Source organism: Amblyraja radiata, chromosome 21 (genome assembly GCF_010909765.2).
Source record: "Amblyraja radiata isolate CabotCenter1 chromosome 21, sAmbRad1.1.pri, whole genome shotgun sequence".
In the NCBI taxonomy this organism is placed as follows: Eukaryota; Metazoa; Chordata; class Chondrichthyes; order Rajiformes; family Rajidae; genus Amblyraja; species Amblyraja radiata.
The window spans coordinates 7,850,345-7,878,338 of NC_045976.1; the positions used below are offsets into that span (position 1 = coordinate 7,850,345).

At 43.0% G+C, this 27,994-nt stretch overlaps 1 protein-coding gene across 4 annotated transcripts; it reads left to right on the plus strand.

Annotated features, from left to right (window-relative positions):
• Positions 1-87: 87 nt before the first annotated feature.
• LOC116985066 lies at positions 88-27,962 on the plus strand. 4 transcript variants are annotated; one of them, XM_033039444.1, is made up of 11 exons: positions 88-151; positions 4,799-5,030; positions 5,132-5,225; positions 10,804-11,470; positions 17,508-17,623; positions 19,346-19,399; positions 20,148-20,352; positions 23,408-23,490; positions 23,579-23,700; positions 25,710-25,809; positions 27,110-27,962. In XM_033039444.1, the coding sequence occupies exons 2-11, from the start codon at positions 4,915-4,917 to the stop codon at positions 27,161-27,163; spliced, it is 1,611 nt and encodes a 536-aa protein (XP_032895335.1). In that variant the 5' UTR covers positions 88-151; positions 4,799-4,914; the 3' UTR covers positions 27,164-27,962. The 4 variants fall into 4 exon arrangements, with proteins under 4 accessions (XP_032895335.1, XP_032895338.1, XP_032895337.1 ...); XM_033039447.1 differs by having other exon boundaries at positions 20,148-20,349; positions 23,405-23,490; XM_033039446.1 differs by having other exon boundaries at positions 113-151; positions 4,730-5,030.
• Positions 27,963-27,994: the final 32 nt, after the last annotated feature.

The window sequence follows — 27,994 nt, forward strand, 5'->3', positions numbered from 1 at the left end:
GCGATGACGCGAGGCGTTGAAGACGGGGCGGGGCGGGGCGCGATGACGCTACGGGGCGGGGCGGGGCAAAGGCATATAAGGTGGAGGTGAGGGCGGGCTGAGTGACAGCCAGTGGGCGGCAACGACAGAAGAGCGGGAGGATGCACGGCGGGTGAGTCGCGTTGCTGTTGACCGGGGCCGAGCGCTCGGGCCTCTCTCTCTCTCTCTCTCTCTGCGGCCTGGCGCTCCTGTGGGAGTGTTGGCGGCCCCGCAGCCAGGCCCTGGCACCCGCACTGACTTCAATCCGGTGCTGGATCAACCGGCGCCTTCTGCTGTGGGCCCCGTCCTCGCCCCACCACATCTACCAGCCGCCAACCACTTCCTACCAAAGATCTTTGCTTCCTACACCAATTCTACGTCGTTTTTTTTGCACTAATTCTGTGTCTTGTCTTTTTTTGCACTAATTCTGTCTAGTTTTTTTTGCACTAATTCTGTGTCTAGGCCTTTTTGCACTAATTCTGTGTCTAGGTCGTCTTTTTGCGCCAATTCTGTGTAGTTTTTTTTTTTTGCACTAGCGCTGATTGCCTGTTGCGCCTCTATAAGGTGGTCCAAGCAATGTCCTCAGTACTGGGGTCAGGTTTATTATTGTCATGTGTACCAAGTTATAATGAAAAGCCATCCAAACAAATCAGATAATACCGTGCATAAACACAACCAAGTGACATGTGAAGCAAAGGGGATGATACAAAGTGTAGAATAATGGTACTAAGGCTTGTTTATAGAGAACCCTCTGCGCCTCCCCCCCCCCCCCCCCATGTGAATTGGTCCTAATTTTCTGTTTGAAAGAAGCTGATCTCTGATCTGGTACTATTCCTGTGTCAAAGCAAAATACTTTTACCCCAATGGGACTTTATTATTGCATGTGCCAAGGTAGGCTTCTGACCCAAAACTTGACCTGAAACATTGCTTGTCATGCTTCTGTTTCCTTGTCCATTGGTGCCTGATCTGCTGAGGTCTGAGGAGAAGGGTTCTGAACTGAAATATCATCTATTCCTTTTCTCCAGGAGAAAAGGAATAGGTGACATTTTGGTGCACTTTTCTTGAGTCATTGGTGTTGCCTGGGAATTGTTCTGGACCTTTTCATGTCTCTAGATTATTTTTCCCCTCTCTCGGTCTGAAGAAGGGTCATGACTTGCAACGTCACCTATTCCTTTGCTCCGGAGATGCTGCCTGACCCGCTGAGTTACTCCAGCATTTTGGGTCCTTGTATCTCTGGGGAGGGAATTGTGGCAACGAATGCATCATCCCACTAAATCTGCCAGCCATCAACCTCTAATTCTGTGTTTAGTCTTTATCTCCACAGATGCTGATTATCTGCTGCACCTCAACAAGGTGGTCCTTGGTCCTGGATTTTGGTTTATTACTATTATAGTGTGTGCTGAGATACAGTGAAAAGTTTTGTTTTGCATGCTGTCCAAACAGATCAGATAGTCAAATGTGGAACAAAGAAGATAATCCAGAGTGCAGAATATTGGTGCTAACGCGTGTTTACTGAGAGTCTCGGTAAAAATGTTCAACCCATTTGTACCCATACTATTGAAAGAGAATGACATTGATTTGGTACAATTCTTGTGTAAACCAACTCTTTTTAGAGGAGAAAATGTGTTAGCCCACCAAATTTGCCAATGATCAACAACAGATTTACACTACACATTCAATAGTGTCCTACTCAGTAATATTTGCATCTGCCTTTGCAGGGTGCAGAATATTGCTACTAATGCTAGTTTACCAAAAGGCTGCCTGTAATGACTTTATTTTTGAAATGGCTGCCCACCCTGGCTGAGGTTGGTGATTAAGAGTCCTGCAGGTTTAGGTTTAATGTTTAGTGTACTGAGATACAGTGAGGAGCTTTTTGTTGCATACTGTCCAGTCAGTGGAATGACTATGATGTCATGTGCACTGTGAAGAAGGTACATTAAACAGCTTTTCTTTCTTATGCTATCAAGCCAGATACTTGTACAATAGATAGAGCAAATGGGACAATATAGAATGCAGAACATTGGTACCAATGCTAGTTTGTTTAGCCTGCTATCAGAGCAGATAATACTGTATGGAAATACGATCGTCAAACTCTCGTACAATATAGCAGGAGCAAAGAGGAAGATTTTTTCCAATTAAAAAAAAAAATTGGATTAAAAAAATCTGCACAAAAACTGCAAACGAGGCTAGTTCTGCAATGATTTTTATTTTTATGGGGAAGGCTAGTCCAGTCTGGGTGAGCTTGGTGATTGAGACTGGCTGACCAAAGTTGTCCTGTAGGTTTAGATTTATTATTGTCACATGTACGGTGGAAAAGGTACAGTGAGAAGCCTTTCTTTTGCCTGCTATTCCGTCAAATTGGATGTCTGAAGAAGGGTCCTGCCCTGAAATGTGACCATACTTTTTCACGGCCTGACCCGCTGATTTATTCCAGCACTTTGACTTTCTCCAGCATATACAATTCCTTTTAACGCAATTATCATTTTTTGAAGTGAAAGCAAACTCACTACCACCAATTTGGATAATAAATACCATCTTCGGTATTTGCCAGCATCTCTAGTTCCTTGCTTAACAAATTGGATAATGTTACATAAATACAATCAAGGCAAACTTGGCTGATACCAGTAGGAATTGTAAATACTTAAACCTGAATATCTTGGAGTGATTGGTTTGTTTATACTTCCAAAGTGCTTTATCAGTTGCAACAGTTTAAAATCTAGTGCAAAATTCTACTTTTAGTGTTCAAAGACTCTTGCACAAATGAGGTATATTGGTTTGTTCTGGAACACGAGTCCTCTGTCCTTCCAGAGCATAATTTTGTTATGTTCACATTAATTTGCTGTATGGCTTAAAAAATATTTGTATTGTTTAGAGTAGTACATTCTCATTTTTGAGCCCAGTAATGGTTAGTATGTAATAAAAATGAACTACAAAGGCTGGTTTATATGAAAGATAGGTACAGAATTCTGGAGAAACTCAGCAGATCAGGCAGCCCTCTGGAGAAAATTGGATAAGTGATGTTTCAGGTTGTGACGGTTCTTTAGACTGAATGTGTGGGCTGGGGCAGGGGGGTGGGTGTTGGTTGAGAGAAATGAACCAACAACAGACCAAGACGAATGAGGGCTGACAACAGATGACTTCAGATGGGAAGTTCCATGATAGGAAAACTTGAAGCAGGGTTTCGGCCCGAAACGTTGCCTATTGAGTCTGAAGAAGGGTTTTGGCCTGACACGTTGCCTATTTACTTCGCTCCAAAGATGCTGCCTCACACGCCGAATTTCTCCAGCATTTTTGTCTAAGTTCCATGATAGGCTGCTTATTGGCTAGGTTCAGAGTGATCCCAAGAGAGATGCATCATTGTAAAAATAGGTTAACTGACTTTTAATTGAGGAGGGAGGGTAAAAGTGATAGGAAGGGAGTGTTTGTAGAAGTTTGTATGTATTGTATATGTATATTGTATATGTTGTCCAACCCATTCTATCAATTTAAATTCCTCCCAATTATCTATAAAAGGAGACTGATCAGGTACTATTCTTGTATCAAAGCAAAATATTTTGGCTTGTATGGTGGATGTGTTAATTTGGCTAGTCATCAACCAATTTATACTAATTCTATTTATTCTCAATCTTTTTAGTCTTTGCAGACCTTGATCAACTCTTGTCAGATTCAGCCACCCACCTGCACAATGGGGGCAATTTACAGTGACCAATTAATCTGGCAACCTGCATGTATTGGGGATGTGGGAGGAAATTCTTAATGGCATGTCCTGTGTGGAAACGGGCCCTTTGACCCAACTTTGACCGACCAACATGTCCCATCTACATAGTCCCACCTGCCTGCATTTGGCCCATATCCTTCTGAACCTATCCTACTTGCATACCTGTCTAAATGTTTCTTAACAATTACAATAGTACCTGCCTCAACTACCTCCTCTGGCAGCTCGTTCCATACACCCACCATCCTTTATGTGAATGTTACCTCTCAGATTCCTATTAAATCTTTCCCCCTCTACTGTAAACCTGTCTGGCTCTTGATTCCCCTACTCTAGGCAAGAGCCTCTGTGCCTCTATCCAATCTATTCCTCTCATGATTTTATACACCTCTATAAGTTCATCCCTCAACCTTCTGTACTGCAAGGAATAGAGTCCCAGCCTGATCAACCTATCCCTATAGATCAGACCCTCTAGTCCTGGCAACATCCTTGCAAATCTTCTCTGTACCCTTTCCAATTTGATACAATTTTTCCTATAACACGGTGCCCAGAACTGAACGCAATACTCTAAATTTGGACTCATCAACATCTTGTATGACTGCAACATGACCTCCCAACTTCTGTACTCAATATGTTTAACAAGAAAAATCGAAGGTAGATAAAAGTGCTGGAGAAACTCAGCGGGTGCAGCAGCATCTATGGAGCAAAGGAAATCTGAAGAAGGGTTTTGGCCCGAAACGTTGCCTATTTCCTTCGCTCCATAGATGCTGCTGCACCCGCTGAGTTTCTCCAGCACTTTTGTCTACCTTCTGTACTCAATACTCTGACTGATGATTGCTTGTGCATACAATTAAATGGAACGTCATTGAAATCTGAACAATGCACTTTGAAGTCAGAATAGAGTTTGTGTGAAACAACTGTCATGATCTTGTGCTTTCTTTTCAAACTGAGTTCTGTGTGTTTAAGGGAGATTTCATTTCACCATTTTTCCATGTTCAGTGACTGTCGGACGTGACGGTACAGGCATCTTTGTAGCTGCATTGTAACCGTTTCATCCGTTTGATGCAGATCCTGAGGATTGCACTGGAGCCAGGTTTGCCATAAACAGCAGACGACCTACTTTTTGTGACTTGCATTCCAGTTAATGGGACCTCTGTAGGTTTTGACTGTTAAATCCACTCATCATGAACCAGACTTTGGATGGACAGGAAGGAAATGAATCTTGTGAAGAAATAAATCCGTTAAATGAAGGATGTTTATTTGAATGGGACTCTGACTTTGAAATTCCTGAGACCCCCAGGTATAAAAGATCTTGTAACACTCAGCAAAACATTACTACAGATTGCTATGTTCATCTATCTAGCCTCTATTTTGCTCACCTGTTGTCCCTCTTATTTTAAGCCCCACGTTTTCCAAGCAAAACAGTCAGCCTTACCAAGCAGCAGCTGCAGTCCAGGATAGGAGCATTGCTTATGATGGGAGAAAACCCAGATCTGTGAGTTGGCCTCTTTATCTTGCACTTGTAATCCTAACATTGCTTCTCATGGTTAACACAAAGACCAGTTTAAACAATCACTAACTCTCCTATATCCAAACACTTGGTTCTTGAATAACTCAGTGGGTCTGGAGAAAAAGGATGGGTGTCGCTTTGGGTCGGGACCCTTCAGATTGAAGCAGGGCCCCCGACCTGAAATGTCTCCCATCCTTTTTCTCCGGCGATGCTGCCTGACCTGCTGAGTTACTCCAGTACTTTGTGTCTATCTCCAGAATAAACCTGCATCTGCAGTACCTTTCTATGCACTCAGATCTTGAATGCTACCTTGCAAAATGCTTGCTGTATTGAATGCTGTGGGAGTAGGCTTTAAATTTCCAGTAAGGAACATGGGTTATCTCTATAGTGAGCAAGAATGCATTCAGAAAATGTGAGGTTGTTTGCATTATTTGGGGCAAGGTGTTGATTATCAAGATATTCAGCAAAGTATGCAGTGTAGTTTAGGGATGCAGCGTGGAAACTGGCCCTTCAGCCCACCGAGTCCATACCGACCAGCAATCACCTATACCCTACCTCTATCCTGTGCACTCTGGAAAATTTACAGAACCCCATTAAATGTAATCAAACCTGCACCTCTTCAGAATGTGGGAGGAAACCGAATGGGTCACAGGGAGAAGGTAGAAATTCTGTACAGGCAGCACCTGTAATCAGGATCGAACTTGGGTCTCTGGCGCTGTGAGGAAGCAACTCTACCGCTGTGCCGCTGGATTGTCTGTCATTGATAAGACAACCGATCTTCCTGGTAGCACAACATTTTGAGTTTGATAGGTTGAGGGACATGAAATGATTTGAGGCACCAACATCTCTGGGCTAGAGATGGTACTTATAGGTGTACGGCTTCCATTGCTTCCTTACTTGGAGCCTTCCAACCTATTGACCTTGGTGTGTTGTAGAAGAACAAGACATAGAAACATAGAAAATAGGTGCAGGAGTAGGCCATTCGGCCCTTCGAGCCTGCACCACCATTTGATATGATCATGGCTGATCATCCAACTCAGTATCCCATCCCTGCCTTCTCTCCATACCCCCTGATCCCTTTAGCCACAAGGGCCACATCTAACTCCCTCTTAAATATAGCCAATGAACTGGCCTCAACTACCTTCTGTGGCAGAGAATTCCACAGATTCACCACTGTGTAAAAAATGATTTTCTCATCTCGGTCCTAAAAGACTTCCCTCTTATCCTTAAACTGTGACCCCTAGTTCTGGACTTCCCCAACATCGGGAATAATCTTCCTGCATCTAGCCTGTCCAACCCCTTAAGAATTTTGTAAGTTTCTATAAGATCCCCCCTCAATCTTCTGAATTCTAGCGTGTACAAGCCGAGTCTATCCAATCTTTCTTCATATGAAAGTCCTGCCATCCCAGGAATCAGTCTGGTGAACCTTCTCTGCACTCCCTCAATGGCAAGAATGTCTTTCCTCAGATTAGGAGACCAAAACTATACGCAATACTCCAGGTGTGGTCTCACCAAGACCCTGTACAACTGCAGTAGAACCTCCCTGCTCTTATACTCAAATCCTTTTGCTATGAATGCTAACATACCATTTGCTTTCTTCACTGCTTGCTGCACCTGCATTCCTACTTTCAATGACTGGTGTACCATGACACCCAGGTCTCGTTGCATCTCCCCTTTTCCTAATCGGCCACCATTCAGATAATAAAGACATTGTGCTTAAGAATGACGGACAGTACAATGGAAATTCCTTATCCAAGCTTGACAATATTTAAAATACATGGCATTGTGAGCAGTGTAATGCTCCCTGTACCTTACTGTTTAATCTATTCAAGAATATGGTAAGTGCATTTCACATGAACAAATCCAAAGTTGTTCCTCTTTAGGCAAAAGGAAACTTCTTCTAACTGAAGCATTCAAGTCTTATTAAAGTTCATTAAAGACTTGGAAGACGTAGTCATTATTGTCAGCACAAGCCTGCCTACCTGTTTTCACATCTTGAGAACCAAATATAAAGTGGAAGTTGTACTGCATCTGTGGTAAACAGTAGGGGAGTGAGATGACCCAGTAGGTTATTGCTGGACTGAGACGGATTTTCCAGGTGAGGGTTGTGAATGATGATAGACGATGAAGCCGGGTAGAGGAGGCGTGGGGAAGCTATACGGAATCAATCAGCTGGGGGGCGGTGAAAATACCAATATCAGCTGGAGTCCGCATGCATTGTATTAGAGGAGCTTGAGATGGATAGTATTACATGATGGTTCTGCTTTCCAATGTACATCTACAGGTGGGAGTGGGAAAGGTGGGAGTAATTTTAAATGGGAATAGTACAGTATAGATGGCCCAGATTTAGAAACATAGAAAATAGGTGCAGGAGTAGGCCATTCGGCCCTTCGAGCCTGCACCGCCATTCAATATGATCATGGCTGATCATCCAACTCCGTATCCTGTACCTGCCTTCTCTCCATACCCCCGATCCCTTTAGCCACAAGGTCCACATCTAACTCCCTCTTAAATATAGCCAATGAACTGGCCCATTTGAGAGTAACAGCAGAATTGTCATCTGGGATAATTATTGGGGTTACAGGCTTGGGTGGCTTGTGACATGCATCCTAAAATCCTACTTAAATATTGACGTTGTAAATGCATTTGTTTTCCAGATGTGCTAATGTGACACTCCATTGAGGGTGGTGGTGGTGGTGGGTGGGGAGAATGTGACTAAAGGCCAATTAGTTTAAAGTGTGTTGTGTAAGACTTGCAGCATGGGAACAGGCCCTTTGGCTCAACTTGCCTACACCAGCTAACATGCCACATCTGCACTAGTCCCACCTGCATGTGTTTGGCCCATATCCCTCAAAACCTGTCCTATCCATGCTCCTATCTAAATGTTTCTTAAACATTGCGATGATACCTGCCTTAACCACCTCCTTTGGCAGCTTGTTCCATGCACCCACCACCTTAATTACATGGGGAACAATAATGGCACACTTGTGAAATCAAATTGCAGTTGACGATCTCTTCACAAATGTTGTGTTTGACTAAAGTTTGAGTCTGAATCTGAATAGACAGTGGGGATGTAGTAGATGTATTTTAACATCCAGAACACTTTTGACAAGATGCTGCAGTTGCAAGAGCCCAGGTAGGAGTCTGCAGGTGGGGGTCATGGGGATTTTTGGGTTGACAAACTGGCCAAATGAATGCTGGATCTACGACTGTTTGTAAGACTGACTTGGAAGCAAATGTGTCATAGGAAAATTTTACTGATGTGGTGAGCTAAAAATAAGAGGGTGGGTTGTATGGAGGATGTTTATGTTGTCATTGAAGGTGAATAGCAAATAGTGTGTGTGGAATATGAAAACGTCACTTCGGAAGAAACATAAATGAAGAGAAATAGCAGAAGGTGCATTCATGTCCTTGAGGCAGTTTGGAGACGATTGATTAGATGATTCTGGTGTGGAGGATTTTTCCCGCAATGAAATGCTGGGTAGTTTGGGGTTTGGAGATGGTCTGAATTAAACTAGATTCTTGGAAGGCAAGACGGGGTAAATGCTGAGGTCTTATTTCTTCAAGCGAAGTCATTGCCTTGGTGTTAAGTGCCCATTTGAGTCTGAAATGCCTTGGATTGAGGCTCCTTGATGCAGATAACAGTGAACTGAGATTGAGGGAAGGGCAGAGTGGTAGGCTTGCGAGATGTTAGATCAGGTCATAATTGTACTGAATGGCAGCGCAGGCTTGCATTCTAATTACCTTTTTCTGTTCTTGATGGTGGTCTTGTGGATTTGCCATTTGAGGTTTTTCTCCCAATGCCATCCGCATTTGGCATTACTCTACTCACTACTCTCTGTGTGAAAAGGTTTTTCCTCATCTCCGTTCTAAATGGCTTACCACTTACTCTAAAACTATGGCCCCTGTTTCTGGACTCCCCCAACATTGGAAACGTGTTTCCTGCCTCTAGTGTATCCAAAACCTTAATTTTATGTTTCAGTAAGATCCCCTCGTCCTTCTAAATTTCAGAGTATACAAGCCCAGCCGTTCCAATCTAGCAACATATGACAGCCCCGCCATCCCGGGAATTAACCTTGTGAACCTCCGCTGCACTCCCTCAATAGCAAGAATGTCCTTCCTCAAGTTTGGAGACCAAAACTGCACACAATGCTCCAGGTCTCATTGCACTTCCCTTTTTTCTAATCTGACACCATTTAGATAATAATCTGCCTTCCTGTTTTTGCCACCAAAGTGGATAACCTCACATTTATCCACATTAAACTGCATCTGCCCACTCACTCAACCTGTCCAAGTCACCCTGAATCCTCATAGCATCCTCCTCATAGTTCACACTGCCACCCAGCTTTCTGTTATCTGCAAATTTGCTAATGTTACTTCTGTTAATGCTAATGTAATCCCTTCATCTAAATCATTAATACATGTTGTAAATAGCTGCGGTCCCAGCACCGAGCCTTGCGATACCCCACTCCTGTTAATCCCCACTTTTTGTTTCCTGTCTCAACCAATTTTCTATCCATGTCAGCACCCTACCCCCAATACCATGTGCTCTAATTTTGCCCACTAATCCCCTATGTGGAACTTTAAGGGACTGTCCCACTTTCACAACCTAATTCACAACCTTTTTTCATCGTGGACATTTTTCATCATGCTAGAAAAACGTCCGACCTACTTGATGCCACAAGTACCTACGACTAGCATCACGGCCTGCTACGACCTACCTACGACCTTGTGACGACCATGCTGCGAGTATGAGTCGAAGGCAAACTCGGCAGAGGTCGTGAATTTGGTCGTGAAAGTGGGACAGGCCCTTTATCAAATGCTTTCTGAAAGTCCAGGTACACTACATCCACTGGCTCTCCCTTGTCCATTTTCCTAGTCACATCTTCAAAAAATTCCAGAAGATTAGCAAGCATGATTTCCTCTTCATAAATCCATGCTGACTCGCACTGATCCTGCTACTGCTATCCAGATGTGCTGCTATTTCATCTTATTATTTACTTTAGCATCTTCCCTACCAGGCTAGTCAGGCTAACTGGTCTAATTCCCTGTTTTCTCTCTTCTAACCTTCTTAAAGAGTGGGACAACATTAGCTACCCTCCAATCCACGGGAACTGATCCTGAATCTATAGAACATTGAAAAATCACCAATGTGTCCCCAATTTCTTGAACCACTTAAGTACCCTGGGATGCAGACTATCAGGCCCTGGGGATTTATCAGCCTTCAGTCCCATCAGTCTACCCAACACCATTTCCTGCCGAATGTGAATCTCCTTCAGTTCCTCCGTCACCCTAGATCCTCTGGCCACTAGTACATCAGGGAGATTGTTAGTATCCTCAGTGAGGACAAATCCAAAATACCTATTTAACTCATCTGCCATTTCCTTGTTCCCCATAATACATTTTTTGTCTTCAAGGGTCCAACTTTGGCCTTAACTAGTTTTTTCCTCTTCACATACCTAAAGAAGCTTTTACTCTCCTTCTTAATATTCTTCATTGAGTCTAACGTCATTAAGGTAGAAGCATTCAGCAACATTAAATATATTTTTCCCTTTAATTTTAGGCTATTAAGAGTGCAACCCATTCATCCAAGAAATGCCTTGTTATGAATACTGCAATTCTGACGCCTCGGTGTTCTAAGCAGTTATTTGTGGAGGAAACACCATCTTCTCCTTGTCTGCGACAGAAAACTCCAGTGCATTTAAAACAAAAACAAAATTTGTCTTCCCCACGTTCAGTATCTGGTACCAAGTCGACAAGCTTGAACACAGCTTCTAAATCCACGAAAATAGATCCTGCTTATAAAGAACTTTTGAACGAACTAAGAAAGAAATATCCTGCTAGAAAGCCAACACCATCACCCAAGCCCAGAGTTTCCACGATCTTTCCTGTTCAAGGAAACCGCATTAACAAAAATTGCCGTTCGTCCTTAACCGTTCCTAGTTCTTCACAGTCGCCAGCAATGAAAAGGGCCAGGTCAACAAGTTCTGCAAGTTTGACGACTGCCAGCAACTCAAAGTCACAGAGTCCTGCAGCACATGGGATCAACAATACACATTCGAAGGAAAATGAGTGTCTGCATTCAGTGAGAACTTCCTTTGGATTTCTATCACCCCTACACTCTTCAGTGTCTGCTTCATTGAGGCTAACAGAAACGTCAAGTTCAGCTACGTTAGCGCACGGTATAAGTGACTGGATTGATCTCGTGGAGGAGAGCAGTGAACTAGTGGGTAAGTTTCTGTATCTTTCACAATGAAATAATGGTGCAATTCTGAGCACTGATCAGATGCTGACTTGATAAACCCTGGATCCGAACAGGTTATTATTTCAGCCCGTGAATCTGCTGGCATCTTGTATAATCCTGCATTTCTTGTGGTCTGTAATTTAAACACTGAACAACATGGTTATGGGTTCTTAATAGATTGCATAGTTTTGACCATACAGTGGAAGGGGAAACTTGCCCAAACAATGCTAAAATTTGACAGCAAGATTCAGGGAGAGATGAGGAACTACACATGCTGGAATCTTGAGTAAAATGCAATGTTGAGGTAATTAGACATGTCTAGTCTAGTTTGGAGATATTGTGTGGAAATGGCCCTTTGGCCCATCGAGCCTATGTCGACCTGTACACTATTTCCATCTAACATGTTGGGAGACAATTTATAGAAGCCAATTAACTTGCAGACCTGCATGTCTTTGGAGTGTGGGAGGAAACCGGAGCATCTGCAGGAGACCCAGTCACAGGGAGAACATGCAAACTCTGTACACTACCCAAGAGTTCTTGACCAGAATAGGGGATTCCAAAACCAGAGGACATTGGGTTAAGGTGAGGGGGGAAAAGATTTGATGGGAACCTGAGGGGTAACTTTTTCCGAAGGATGTGTGTTTGGAATGAGCTGCCTGAGGAGGTAGTTGAGGCGGGTACGATAACAACATTTAAGAAACATTTGGCTATGCACAGGGATAAGATGGGTTTTGAGGGATATGGACCAAACGCAGGCAGATGGGACTAATGCAGAAAGGACATGCTGTTCAGTGCGGGCAAGTTGGGCCGAAGGGCTTGTTTCCATCCTGTATGACTAATCTTTGTAGTTTTCATACGATAGTCAATATTCCATACGGCATCCCTTCCATGAATTCAGTCAGCAACAGTAGTTCTTTTTTTTTTACAATGTGACATGTAAAATGGATGAAGGAGAGCCAGTGGATGTAGTATATCTGGACTTTCAGAAAGCCTTTGACAAGAAGGAACAATCCTTGTTCGAGACGTACCAGGGCCCCATCCCCAACCACAAGGCGTAGTTATGGGCACGCGCATGGGCCCCAGCTATGCCTGCCTCTTTGTAGGGTACGTCGAACAATCCTCCTTCGCGACGTACCAGGGCCCCATCCCCGACCTCTACCTCCGCTACATCGACGATTGCATTGGTGCACCCTGCACCCACACACAACTCACTAGCTTCATCAACTTCGCCACTAACTTCCATTTGACACTCAAATACACCTGGACCATTTCCGACACTTCCCTACCATTTCTTGACCTCACTATCTCCATCGCACATGATAGACTTTTGACCGACATCCACTATAAACCCACTGACTCCCATGGCTATCTAGACTACACTTCTTCCCACCCTGCTTCCTGTAAGGACTCCATCCCCTACTCCCAATTCCTCCGTCTATGCCGCATCTGCCCCCAGGTTGAGGTGTTCCACACCAAGGCATCGGAAATGTCCTCATTCTTCAGGGAACAGGGGTTTCCCTACCATAGTTGAGGCTCTCAACTTCCCTACCATAGTTGAGGCTTTCAATACCCCGCAACACTGCTCTCTCTCCCCATCCCTCCCAATCGGAACAAGGGCAGTCCCCCTAGTCCTCACCTTCCACCCCACTAGCCGTCACATACCACAAATAGTCCTCTGTCATTTTCGCAACCTCTAACGTGACCCCACGACTCGCCACATCTTCCCATCTCCCCCCCCCCCTGTCTGCTTTCCGCAAAGACCGCTCCCTCCGCAACTCCCTGGTCAATTCTTCCCTTCCCCCTGCTACCTCCAAGCCTTTGATAAAGTCCCACACAGGAGATTAGTGGGCAAAATTAGAGCACATGATATTAGGGGTAGGGTATTGACAGAGATAGAGAATTGGTTGGATGACAGGAAATAGAGTAGGAATAAACGGGTCAGAATGGCAGGCAGCGGCGAGTGGAGTCCCGCAAAGCTCGGTGCTGGGGCCACAACTATTTACAATATATATTAATGATTTAGATGATGGAATTAAAAGTAACACTAGCAAATTTGCAGATGACACCAAGCTGGGTGGCAGTGTGAATTGCAAAGAGGATGCTAGGAGGTTGCAGGGTGACTTGGACAGGTTGAGTGAGTGGGCAGGTGCAGTATAATGTAGATAAATGTGAGGTTATCCACTTTGGCAGCAAGAACAAGGAGGCAGATTATTATCTCAATGGTGTCAGATTAGAAAAAAGGTAAGTGCAATGAGACCTGGGTGTCCTTGTACACCAGTCACTGAAAGTATACATGCAGGTACAGCAGGCCATGAAGAAAGCTAATGGCATGTTGGCCTTCATAACGAGAGGATTAGAGTATAGGAGTAAAGAGGTCCTTCTGCAGTTGTACAGGGCCCTGGTGAGACTACATCTGGAGTATTATGTGCAGTTTTGGTCTCCTAATTTGAGGAAGGACATCCTTGCTATTGAGGCAGTGAAGCGTAGGTTCATGAGGTTAATCCCTGGGGTGGTAGGACTGTCATATGAGGAAAGATTGGGCTTGTATTCACTGTAATTTGGAAGGATGAGAGGATGTCTTATAGAAACATATAAAATTATAAAAGGACTAGACTGGTTAGATGCAGCAAAAATGTTCCCAATGTTGGGGGAGTCCAGAACCAGGTGCCGCAGTCTAAGAATAAAGGGGAGGCCATTTAAAACTGAGATTATAAACTTTTTCACCCAGAGTTGTGAATTTGTGGCATTCTCTGGCACAGAAGGCCGTGGAGGCCAATTCACTGGATGAATTTGAATGAGATTTAGATGGAGCTCTCGGGGCTCAGGGGATATGGGGAGAAGATGGGCACAGGTTACTGATGAATGGCAGTGCTGGCTTGAAGGGCCAAATGCCTCCTCCTGCACCTCTTTTCTATGTTTCTATGTAATAATGATAACCCTTGAAATAGATCTTTGCATGTTTTTCGTGAGTCCAGGACAAGGTATTTTCTTGAGAGATCAAATTTGCCAGTTTAAAGCAGTTGCCGCAACGATTGTGGATGTCTGGTAACTTGGGGGATGGACCATGGTTGCAAGGCTCAAGTGCACAATTGGATCCATTTGTTCCAGGTCCAAAGAAGGTATTGTGGATTGCTCTTTAAATGGACAACCCCAATGCCAAAATGGGCAAGCTTGTGGAATTAAAATAATCTTGTGTGTACATTTGGCTCTTGCAATGCCTCTTCTATCCAAGTCTTGGAGTATTGTTGGATGGACAAAATGGCAGTGGCATATATAATTACTTGTCGCAAAACATCAGATTGTATAATTACTTTGGAAGGCCTGGATAGAGTGACTGGGGAGAGGATGTTTCCATTAGTGGGGGAGTCTAGGATCAGAGTCCCATCGCCTCAGAATAAAGACGTACCTTTAGAAAGGAGATGAGGAAGAAATTCTTTAGTCAGAGGGTGGTGAATCTGTGGAATTCATTGCCACAGACAGCTGTGGAGGCCACGTCAATAGGTATTTTTAAGGTGGAGATTCTTGGTTTCTTGGTCCTCCAAAATATTCCAAATGGAATTTAAACTGGAGGTGGTGAAGGGAGGGCTTAAGCCAGAAAGGGTTATTGGGAAGAAAGAGCTACTTTAAATTTAGTTGCATCTGGTTGGGTAACTATAGTTGGGTGGAGATTATTCCATGCTTTAATTGTGCGGGGGAAGAACGAATTGCTGTATACATCTGTCTTTGTAGCTGGGATCACAAATTGGATCGAATACCCTCGTCTGCTCCTAATTGGTTTGGGTTTGGTGTAGGTCTTGTAGTCTATGTCGAGCTGACCATTTAACATTTTGTAAAAACAGGTCAAACGGTGAGCTTCACGTCTGTCTTGGAGAGGGTTCCACCCCAGAGAATTCAGAAGTTTGGTGACACTCGCTTCTCTCTCATAGGTGTTAGTAACAAATCGAGCTGCCTGTCTTTGGACACGTTCGATGGAATAAATGTTTTTATTTGTGTATGGGTCCCATGCTGCAACTGCGTAGTCCAAATGAGGTCTAACGAGGGTGAAGTATAGGTTCTCCTTGACAGAAGTTGAACAATGATGAAAGTTGCGCCTCAGAAAGTTTAGGACAACTGTTGCTTTCACCGTTGCATGATGAGTCTGACCATTCCAACGCAGATCATTCTGCAATTTGATGCCAAGATATTTGTTTGTTTGGATTCTTCAAGGGTGGCACCAAGTATATTGTAAGATGTTTCGCCTGGATTCCTCTTTCTGGTGACACGCATAGTTTCACATTTGGAAGGGTTGAACTGCATGCCCCATTGTTGTGACGACTCAACCATAGTATCGAGATCCTTTTGGAGAGCATCTTCATCATCAGCTGACTTAATTGGACGGTACAGCAAACAATCATCAGCGAAAAGTCTGGTCGTACTTGCGACTTTTTCATGGATGTCATTTATGTAAAGCAAAAATAGGTGTGGGCCAAGTACTGTGTCCTGAGGTGTACCACTCAACACTGGATGCCAATTGGAGCTCTTTCCGTTCACACACAAACGCTGAAGACGTTTTATCAGGAAACTGGAAATCCATCGTTTCGTGTTGGAACGAATACCATAGAAGTCAAGCTTCCGAAGCAGTCTCTGGTGTGACATCAAATGCTTTAGAAAAGTCCAGCACAACTAAATCCGTGATGACGTTACTATCAAGGTGCTTGGCCAGGTCATTTGTCGTCAGCATAAGCTGAGACTCGCATGATCTATGCCTCCTAAATGCATGTTGGTTGTCAGATTTCTGATTAGTATGAGTGTCGGGGTTTATGGGGAGAAGGCAGGAGAATGGGCTTGAGAGGGGAAGCTAGATCAGCCATGATTGAATGGCAGAGTAGACTTTATTCTACTTGTGAACTTTCAGTTGTTGGACTTTTCCACTATTTAATAATTGAAGTTTGATTACGTTCTCTACCAAATACTTGCTCCTCCCTTGTATTGATAATTAGTGCCCAATAAAATATGCAGCGTTCTTGGTTCCAAGGCCACCATTCTCTAAATATGTATGTAACACTAACTGGCTTTGCTCAGTTATGACTGTTTCTAATATTTTGACTTGAGCTTTGGAGTCACAGTAACTGGGTTCCCCAGCCCAATGACTGATGTCTCGCCAAACCCGTGCTCCCCTGCCTGTCCCGGCAGCTTTTGCAGCCACAAGTTCGTTCCCGCCTGCTGTCCAGAAGCGACTACAATTCAAACGTGACACACAGAAACGCTTCTTTGACAAATCCAGCAATCCACTTAAACCTCTCGCACTTGGACAAGCGGTTCGTCTCCAGACCAACAAGGGCCATGCACGTCTGGGTCGCGTCTACGGCCCTGCCAAGGAACCTCGCGCGCTCTTATCTAGTTGAAGCGGACGGAACCATCTACAGACGCAACCGTCAACATCCTTCCAGTGAAGGAACTACGACTCTGTATCCAGATGTCTCTCGTTTGGTGTACCCTCCCACGGTCAGTCCCGCGGCCCTACTATCAGCAAACGTTTCCACCGCCGCCTCCCAGTGGCGTTTGGCGACTAGCTTGCCTATCTCATCACCTTCCAGGCCTGTCGGGTCCCCAGTCGTTTCCCCAATTCCCTCCCTGGGAATTCTCCGGTGAAAGGAGGTGAGGCGGATTCATACTGCACACGCACCGGACGGGTTTGCAGGCCTCCCATTAGATACGGTGATTTTGTGTAATTTTACAAACTTCCTCAAATGTGTTTTTAACGTTCCACCTATATTGCTTAGCCACCGATGGTTCTTTTGGTTCTACAAGGAAAGATGTAGATTGGCTAGTTCCTACTAGCCAATTATAGTGCTTGTTAGAAGTGACTTCCTATAATGCGCTTTATATTATCAAGAGCTTGCCTACGCTGGTTAGTACGAGTAGCTGCTAGGAACTGTAATGTCCTGCAGATCTATGCTGTAAGTAGATTTAATAAACGTGTTGTATCTTGATATGTGTTCAACTCGGCTCATTACACCATGTGTCCCATCTCTTGTTGAAAGCATCGTCTGATCGGTGGGAATGGAACAGTCCAATAGTAATAGATGATGACCCGACTGATAACTATGTCCGTGTTGCACAATTAGAAGAGGATGAAGCTCTGGCCAGACGCCTACAGGTAAACAATGGCTGCTACACTGCTTTTGAAATGTTGATCATTTTTGCAGGGCGGCACAGTGACACAGCAGTAGAGTTGCTGTCTCACAGTGCCAGAGACCCCCAGGTGTGATACTGACCATGGGTTCTGTCTGTAAAGAGCTTGTACGTTCACCCTGTGACTGTGTGAGTTTTCCCCGGGTGCGCCGGTTTCCTCCAACACTCTAAAGATGTGCAGGTTTGTAGGCTAATTGGATTGGTATAGATGTAAATTGTCCCCAGTGTGTGTGTAGCATCATGTTAGTGTGTGGGGATTGCTGGTCGGTGCGGACCCGGTGAGCCGAAGGGCCTGTTTCCGCACTGTATCTCTAAACTAAACGGGAAAGTGTAACATGATTTGCTAGCCACTGGAGAAAGTAGGTTAATTGGTTTATCTCTCAGCTTGTTAGTGTACAGATCAGTTTGTGAACTAATCAGTAATATTTTATTTGTCAACCTTTACTCATCTCAACACAACCATTTTCACTTGTCTGGATGTTCGGTTCATACATCCAAGGCTTAAGGACCACCAGCAGAGTGCAAAGAGGCAACTTTGCTCCCTTTTTTCTAGCTTCCTTTCACTTATTTGAGGATTAATATCTTCTATATTTGCTCCCACAAATCAACTTTCCCTGCTTTGTGATTTTACAGAATATTAATCCTCAGATTGAGAACTGCAATCTATGAAATTGGCTATGCATTGACTTACAAGCATAATTCTAAAACATGGAAGTTGATCCAAGTATCCCTTAAAGTCATATTTGCCAGATGTTCAATAGCTGTAAATGTGTATCTTCCAGAAATAATGTCTGCTGCATGAATTTTAATAGCATTACAAAAAGTACTTGGCCCCTGTCAGTCATTCTGGTTTTATCCTGTGCATCTGGCCCTAACTATTCTAAACAGGTCCATCTCGGATCTGACCAAGTTTAAATCATCATCTGCACGTACTGGAAATCTGAAATGAAGGAAAAATGAGAGAAACATTTCAATTGGACCCCATGCAAAGACCTTGAACTGAAATACTGAATTTTGCTTTGTGCCTAACTTTCTGAGTGTTTCTAGCATTCTATTTTATATTTAGTATACAAGTCAGCCACTGATCTTCTGGCAATTGATGGACTGGGACTTCCTTTAATCTGGACAAAATTACTAGAGTGCACTTGGTCTCCCAACCTCTCTCCAAGTAGTCTTGAAAATGTGGCACCTAGGCCAGGTGAGGTAGCTGATCTTGACCTCATCGGGTCTTCTGTGGCCAGACTTCCGGTCAGCGGGTCGAATATGGCCCCTGCGGCTCGGGATCTAGAAGCTGGAGATTCCATTCCCATAGCTGACTTCCGAGGCCAACTTTGTGGGCATATCTTGGCCCCCTGGCAGCCTAGGTGGATTATTCTGGTACATTTTTACGCCTCTCTGAGGCCATGACCTTTGGAGATCGGCAAAACCTAATACAGCAAGGCTTGAGAACCAAGGGTGCTGGAAAATCAGTGGTGGACCTGTGATTTGATTTGTGCTCTATATACAAATCCAGATTAATTTCAACATTCATTTGCTTTGCCAGAGATTTGTGTTCGTTACCATGTTGTCACATTTAGCCCTGACGCTTCATTCTTGGGTCTTTTGTAGTACACTAATTACATTACTCTATTATAGTTCTGCTGTCCTTGATCATTGCTTTATTAATGTTGAAACTTTTTTTTGCCAGGCTCAATTTGATTTGGAAGTTCAGTCCCCGGAATGTAGAAGTCCTTTCCATGCAGTAAGTAGAAAAAGTTCATTAAATTGATGGGTCTCCTAAAAATGGCAGTTGCCACCATTTCTGCAACCTCCCAACTTGTTGCAGGCTGTAGCAACATTGATTCAGCAATCAAGATTAGTAGCTTTCCTAAGTGGCAACTGTAATGAAGGAATTATTTTTATTTGAGTAAATTGTTCTAAGTGTTTTTGTAGTTTTATCAGAAAGTAGATATGGTGCTGATACCTGATCAGATATATCCAAGGCCACTGGGAAGCTGGAGAAGAAATTGGCTGAGATATGCAAGCCAATAAGTATGGGTGAGGTGCTGAAAGACTGGAGGGCAGTTGGGGGAGCAGAGAGCAAACAGCATGAAGGCGGCATAAGTACCAGGCCTGTCTCCTGTGCACAGCATTCGGGGCCGGTGGCTCTGCGGCTCCCTGGCCTGTGAATTCTCCCTGGTTTCAACCCCCCCATTCCCCCACGGTGCTGTTTCTTCCCATCTGGTCTTGGGTTAAAGGCTAATATTTACTACCCACACCCAGTTATAGCAGACAATCGGCAACAATGGAGACAAAATTGCGAGGGTTTACTAAACTTGGGAATTTGAGAAATTAGTGAAAAGGCCTCGTTGGACTATAGTGTGTACTCTGCTACTGAAAGTTGACTATTGAGTGAACTGCAAGAGGAGTCTTGATGTTCCTTGGGCAATGGAAGATAGGACTGTGTCAATGATTTCTGACGGTAATTGTTCACTTTATGTTCCCTACAGATGAGGGAGAATGCTTTCCCTGAGTTTTGTGGGTTGCCTGGTTGTGGAGAGTATGATAGTGATTTATGGGCTACTGCAGACATTGGGTACTGCGGAAGGCCTGGATGCAGGGAGTACCGACGGCACATGAATGACATGCTACCTTCCAATGTAATGAATCCTGTTTTGCAAGACTTGGAAAGATTTTTTGATGACCCAAATGGTAAGTGGTCACCACAGATTTATGAATGTAATTTAACTTTTAATGAGATGTGGACAAAAAGAACAAGAGCAAGTGCAAGCCACTAAGTTTACTTTTTTTTAACTGATAGTGTGGAAAAGGGCCCTTTGGCCCACTGATTCCCTACCGACCAGCCATCCCCGCACACTTAACACTGTTCTACACACTATGGACAATTAAAATTTGTACTAGGCCAATTGCCAACTAACCTGTACATCTTTGCAGTTGCTTAGCTGGTGAAAATCGTGGCTATTGTCTTCATTGACATCAGTTTTCGGCACATTGCCCCTCTTGATACTTCGGTCTGTTCTCTGACTGAATGAGCACCCATAGCCCTTGTGGACAGTTCCAAAGATTTGCCACCTCTCAATATAAAGCATAGAACATGCTCTTCAGCCCACCATGTCTGTGCCAAACATGATGCCAAGACCAATGGATGCTGTCTGCACTGAGTTTGTACTTTGCCCGTGACCTGCGTGGAATTTCTCTGGGTGCTCTGGTTTTCTCCCAAACTCGAGACGTACAGGTTTGTAAGTTAGTTGGCTTCAGTTAAATTGTCCCTTGTGTGTGTAGGATAGTGTTAGCGTGGAGGGGTAGCTGGTTGGCGCAGACTCGGTGGGCCGAAGGACCTGTTTCTGAGCTGTATCTCTAAATTAAACTGAAACTGAACTAAATCTATTCTGAACTTTGCCGCTCTCACCTTATAGTTACACACTCTAGTATTTGATATTTTCTTTAGGAAATGGGTTCTGACTGTCTATCCTATTTATGCCTCTTGCATGGAAAGATTTGTGTAATACTTTTGCTTTATTAATGGAATTGATCTTGTCCTTGGCTTGTGACATGTTATTAATAAAACTTTCAACCCATTTTACTAATGATAACTTTATAAATGATCATAAAGTGCAATGGTGTTAATTTTTCCATTGATCTTTGCATTTGAAAAACTGCACGTCCGCTATTCAAAACCAAATGAAAATGTGAAAACTCCAGATACTAGAATTCTAAAATAAAGCTATAATGGGTACAGACATAAAGCTAGAGTAACCCAGCGGGTCAGACAGCATCTCTAGAGGAAAGGAATAGGTGATGTTTATGACGAGACCCTTCTTCAGACTGAGTCGGGGGCGGAAAAGAATGAGAGATAATCATGGAGTGTTGTGTCGGCATCTGTAGTTCCTCCCTACTCTTTATCTCTCCAAGAATTCTGCAACACTCCCTCTTGCTGCACCCCCTCGGTGATTGTCTCTCATTCTCCTTTCCCCGACTCTCAGTCTGAAGAAGGGTTTCAACCTGAAACATCACCCATTCCTTTTCTCCAGAGACGCTGCCTGACCTGTTGAGTTACTACAGCTTTTTGTGTCTTTGGTTTGCACCAGCATCTGCAGTTCCTGCCTACACAATAATGGGTGCACTTGGGTCAGGCAGTATCTGTGGAAGGAATTGGTAAATGTTTTAATCTGGGATCAGAACAGGGGAAGAAAAAAATGTTGCCACTTGATATAATTGTGAGCTTTTGAATTGTTTTTGGTTTTATTTAAATTCTGGTAGGCCTTTCCTGAAAGGTGCAAAATTAAGATTAAAGGGTTTCTGAGGGGGAAAAAAAAATCGTCCTACCTCTGGTCCAATTATAACATGTTCTATGATATTACATTTGGCAAATGATTGATACTCACTTTGAATTTATTCTTGTTTTAATAGAGCAAAGATTAATATGTGTAGGAAGAAACTGCAGATGCTGGTTTAAACCAAAGATAGACACAAAGCTGGAGTAACTCAGCGTGTCGGGCAGCATCTCTGGAGAAAAGAAATAGGTGATGTTTCGTGTCGAGTCCCTTCAGACTAAAATCAGATTTCAGTTTAAAATTAAAATTAAAATCAGATTTATCTTTGTCCAGTTTTTGTTGTTGGTTTTGCTTTATTCCTCTGTTTGTAATAGGATGTAGGGATGAGAGGATAAAGATTTAATGTAACTTCAGCAATTCAACACGATGGGTTTGTCCAGTTGAGGAATCGGTGGTTTTCAATCCCTTCTGAAGAAAGGTCCCAAACCCAAACTTCTATTTCCCCTCCAGATATACTATCTTGCTTGCTTAGTTTCTTCCAGCAGTTTTGTTTTATCCCAGTTTCCAGAATCTGTCGTCCCTTCGTTATGTGCTAACTCCACTAAACAGGCCCTCATGGTTTTTCACTTTGCATATCTCCAATCAGTAATTTGTTAGCACGAACTGGTTTAAAATAATGCTTTAGTGCGTTTATAGTTTTGATTTACAATTCTAAAGGTCTTTAGTACACCATTTTAGTGCCCTTGCACATTGAACCCACCAACTTTTCAGAGGGCTATAAATAAGTATTAAAAGACAATGTGTAGAAGGGAACTGCAGATGCTGGTGTACACCAGAGATAGATGCAAAATGCGATAGTAACTCAGCGATCAGGCAGCATCTCTGGATAGAAGGAATGGGTGACGTTTTGGGTTGACACCCTATAGACAGTCGGGGGAGAGGGGGACATGGATATGGAAGGGTAAGGTGTGAAAATTAGATCAAAGGGGACAAGTCAAGGAAAATGTAGAATAGATCATAATTAACCAGAGGAAGATGACAATGAGGCATAAAAATATAAAACTTAATCAGGAGGACAGTCGGACTAGTTGGCGAACTAGGATATGGAGGGAGAGAAAGCAAGGACTACTTGAAGTTGGAGAAGTCAATATTCATACTGCTGGGGTGTAAGCTGCCCAAGCAAAATGAGGTGCTGTTTCTCCAATTTGCATTGGGCCTCACTCTGACAGTGGAGGAGGCCCGGGTCAGAATGGGAAGGAGAGTTGGTGTTTAGCAACTGGGAACTCGTGTAGGTCTAGGAGGACTGAGTAGGTGTACAGCAAAGGCAACAGTAGTTGCGTCAGTTTGAAGGCATGCCAGATTTGTGGATGGACTGAATTAAACATTATTATGAACTAGCACACGTGTATAAATACTTGGAGTTTCAGAAATTCCTTTCACTCGCGAGGTAAACTGAATAATTTCTACCTTAGGCGGAAGTAGAGCCAGGAGGCACAGCCGAAACCACACTGCCCCCTTTTACTTGCATGGAGATGCAATTGATGGCAATGACTACGAGGTGAGTTGTTCGTACTATTTAATACGTATATTGTTACATGGAATCTAAATCTATGGTTTTGGTAATCTTGCACTCTTTTAAACCCCAGGCCTTGCTGGATTTTGAAGAAAGACAGGGTTCAGCTATTGCACAGGGCAAACTCAGCAATAGTGACATTAACCGGCTACCGATCAAGATTTTTGACCCAGATCACGCTGCAGGAAAGACGCAGTAAGTAAATGTTTGGGATGTACTCCACCTGGAATTGGGGGAACTTTTTTAGTTTGCCAAACTGAGTGGGGAAATTGCTGGGAGGAAGAACCTTGCCAGCATTGACTGGTTCCTGAAATGGCTTGATACCAGTTACTTATAAAGTAATTTACTAAATTAATATTGATCAAAGTGCACACTTTGCAATTGTGTGTTTAGTGCTTTGTGGCTTGCAACCAAGTAGCATTCCATTTTTAACTAAACTTTGATGTTGGTGCTGTTCAACATGTTGCAAATTTATTTCCTCTTTCCAGATTAATAATGCTAGCTCATGGGTTTTTGCCTTGAATTAATTATCTATATTGCAGTGTATGTGCATAAGATGGATAATACAATTTCAAAGCTTTGCCCTGCCCTCCATTTGTTAAATCACTAAGAGGCCTCCATTTGGCACATGTCTGTATTATTCTGCACAAACTCATCTGCAAGCCTTGCACCCTTGGCTCCAAGTGCTCAAATATCTGAACTTTGGCTACTAGCCTAAACATAACCTGCCTTGCTTGAATCTTGTTCCTGGAAATCATCTCTAATCTCTTCTGCACCCTTGAGTACCATTGCTTTTGTCTCCATGCAATACAGGACCTGTGGCAGTGAGGTTCAGTGTGACCTGTATGCTTTCATGCAATACTGGAGCTGTGACTGCACAGTTTGGTATGACCTGTGCACTAGTTTCATCTCTGAACCAACAGAGGATGATGGCATTCTCCAGGCCTATCCTGCTCATGGTCTGCAGTAAACTTATCAATATCTCTTCCTTCCCTCGTTGCTGTATCTTGTTCTATCTTGCTGCACATTTCCCCTAAGCCTTAACTTCTCTGGATTAAATCCAGTCTGCATCTTTTCTGCCCAGTAGCCAGGCTATATGCATCTTGTTGTCAGTGTCTTCCTATGTTTGTATCCAGTACAAACTACTTGCCCCTTGCATTTGGAGCTAAATTTTTAACATTTAAAACTCGTTTTCTGTCAAGTAAAATGACCAATAGCATCCCAGTCACAACTGGTGGAGCTGCTGCCTCACAGTGCCAGTGACCCAGGTTGGATCCTCACCTCGGGTGCTGTTTGTGAAGCTTGCACATTCTCCCTGTGACAGCGCAGGTTTCCTCTGGGTGATCTGGTTTCCTCCCACGTCCCAAAGGTGTGCAGATTTATAGGTTATTTGGTCTCGGTAAATTGCCCCTAGTGTGTAGGGAGTGGATGAGAAACTGGGATAACATAGAACTAGTGTGATTGAATGGTCTGTGTGGGCTGAAGGGCCTGTTTCCAATCTATCTTTCAATGAATTAAAAAACCTTTTGCTTTAACCAGCCTGCCATTTCAAAGCTTTTCAGAAGCGCCTGAAATTGTGCAAACTATACATTATGCATCATTGACATCACCTTAGACCCACGATATTTGTAATTGATTTCTGACCATTTAAGTGAAGGTTTATCGTATATCTCTGGATGGATTCCAATAATTTGCCCACTTAAAACAATTTTCAAGTTTTAAAAGCAGCTTCAGTAAATTTGTACATGTAGAAAAGCACTATGTACTAATAGTATTTTTAAACAGATTTATGAAGTCCATTCAACATGTCTATAGTTGTTGCTCTAGGCACTTGGTCCCATGTGGCCCCTTATGGCTGGTGTATAAATGATCATAAATCAAGATGGTTACCTTGGAATCCCTCTTGCCCCATGTTTTCATAATAATCACATCATTAATAACATAACTTGTACCATTTTGTAAACCTGCAAATTAAATCGTCAATAAGATGTCTCTGACAGTGAGTAGATTTCTCAATCCAATGTTGTCAAATTTATAACTTACCTTCACTAGGAGCCACTGCTTAGCCGACCAAACATATCACTGGCAATTCACTTAATTAGATGGGATTCTGTCAACCTTTTCCTTGCCTTTGTTAATGACTTGTTCTGCTGTATCGTAAACATTTTGCTTTGTCATGAACATCTTGCTACTTGTCTCACCAGGTGTCACATTTGCTTCAATGACTATTCTTCAGGAGAAAAGCTACGAATGTTGCCCTGCCTTCATGACTATCATTGTCAGTGCATTGATCGCTGGTTAAAGGTATTGCAAAATATCACTTTTTCTTTAAAACTTTTGTGACTCAAAATAGTAAAGCAAGAGACTATAAACTTAATTTCCTCGGCAGTTTCTGCAGGGTTACTTTCGTAGAAAATAACTGCAAGGCCCTACATTTTAAAACCAATTTTATTTCCGATTTGCACGGTGTGAATATTTTTTGGTCAGAAAAACTATTTTGCATTTAAAATGATGTAGGTAATTGATGGCTGTTTTATGCAAGTCAATTAGTCCGAACCCATGTCACTTCTAAACGGAGACTGCACTCATCTACTGCATAACGTTCGTTTTCTGGAGTTTTCGTAGTGCCATAGCGTATGTCAGAGCTGTCCATTTGAAGAAATTCAGTCTTTTAAATCGTGGTTCCTTTATGCCTACGTAGCACAAGAAATATCTAGCTTGCTTTTCATGTTGCAGATGTGTAGTGTTTACGCAACTGATATTTCAGCAGTAAAGGGCCTGTCCCACTTACACGATTTTTGTTTAGGCGACTGCTGGTACCCGTCATAGTCGCAGCATGTCGCGGGGTCACGCCTGTATGGTCGTGAGTAGTCGCCCAAAGAGTCGTATCTTTTTCTGGTTGCCGCTGGATTTTCACCATTTTGAAGATTTTCGGCGACCTGATGCGACTATGACGGGTACCAGCAGTCGCCCAAACAAAAATCGTGTAAGTGGGACAGGCCCTTAAATAATGTATGCTGAGGACTAAATGTGTTACATTTCAAGGTGCCTTCCTCATTTTGCTACTGAGATTTAAGTTTAATTTATTGTCATGTGTGCTGAGGTACAGTGAGAAGCTTTTGTTGCGTGCTAACCTGTCAGCAGAAAGACAATATATTACAATTGAACCACCCACCTTGTACAGAAACACGATGAAGGTAGACAAAAATGGTGGAGAAGTTCAGCGGGTGAGGCAGCATCTATGGAGCGAAGGCATCTGCAGTTCCTTCTTAAACATGATTAAGGGAATAATGTTCAGTACAAGGTAAAGTCTGATCAAAGATAATCTGAGGGCCTCCAATAAAGTAGATAGTTGCTCAGGACAGCTCTATGTGGTAGGATGGTTCAGTTGCCTGATAACAGCTGGTAAGAAACTGTCCCTGAATATGGAGGTGTGCGTTTTCACACTATACCCATTGCCCGAGGAGAGGGAGTGGCCAAGGTGCGACTCATCCTTAAAGCATGCCATGTACATGAGCAACTTGAATTCTTGCAGCAGCTTTTGTATCAAATTTGCAGCGACTGTAATATGCTAAGGTGAGTAATTTTAACTTCTCTCCTGCAGGATCATTCAAATTGCCCGATCTGCAGAGTGGATATAAATCTGGAGTCTGCATGATAATGGCAAGACAGCAATCAAGTCATCAAGTGCAATAATTTGCTTCTAGTGGTGCATTCAGCCATGGAGGGAAATGCTAACACTGACTCTCAGGACTTTCAACATTTCTACATAGTTTTAATCTCTACTTTCCAAAGCAAAGACCAAGAGCAAATAATTAATAGCTACGTTAGGTTTTATTTTTATGAAAAGAAATGCCTTTTTACACTGCCTAAATTAAACTTTTCTCAGTCTTGAAACTTACAGTTCTAATTCTTGTGATTTATTTAAATCTTCTTGTGGATGACTGAAATTCAGATGCATCACCGTAAGCTGTGTGGAAAATTCAATGCTGGATGCTTTGAAATGGCTTGCTTCAACACTAGAAGATGAGTTTGTCTGAATAAACCCATTGTTTGAATTCTGTACCAAATTGTAATGAGAATTTTCTTTGAAGGGAGGGAAGAATTTCTCGTGTATATAAATAGTATTTAATTTCTATGATTTGTTTTACTGATGTATAAGTGTCCATCTGTGAGGAAGAATTGAGTTGTCATGGGCTATTTCTGTATAACAGATGCCATTATTTAATCTAAGGCAAACACCTATGAAGAAGAAACTAACTTTAAAAAGTGACCCCTCAACCATCTTTTTACTTTGTATTATTTTTATATGTACCCCAGTCCACTGAATCAATAAAGATGTATATGTTTGTCTTATCACTGTTTGAATCTAATGTACAGGTGGGAATGATCTTGGGCATAATGTACTGGACATGGTTTGTTAATTTTCCATTAAAGTGTCGTGTCTTAAAACTTTGCATGTCTCGTTGCTAATTGTGTGTATGTATAT

Bases quoted from the DNA above. Each gene is read 5' to 3' on its own strand.
- LOC116985066 (XM_033039444.1), top strand. From the start codon at position 4,915: ATGAACCAGACTTTGGATGGACAGGAAGGAAATGAATCTTGTGAAGAA. The intron at 5,031-5,131 runs GTATAAAAGATC...TCTTATTTTAAG, and splicing joins GAAATTCCTGAGACCCCCAG to CCCCACGTTTTCCAAGCAAA. The intron at 19,400-20,147 runs GTAAGTAGAAAA...TGTTCCCTACAG, and splicing joins GTAGAAGTCCTTTCCATGCA to ATGAGGGAGAATGCTTTCCC.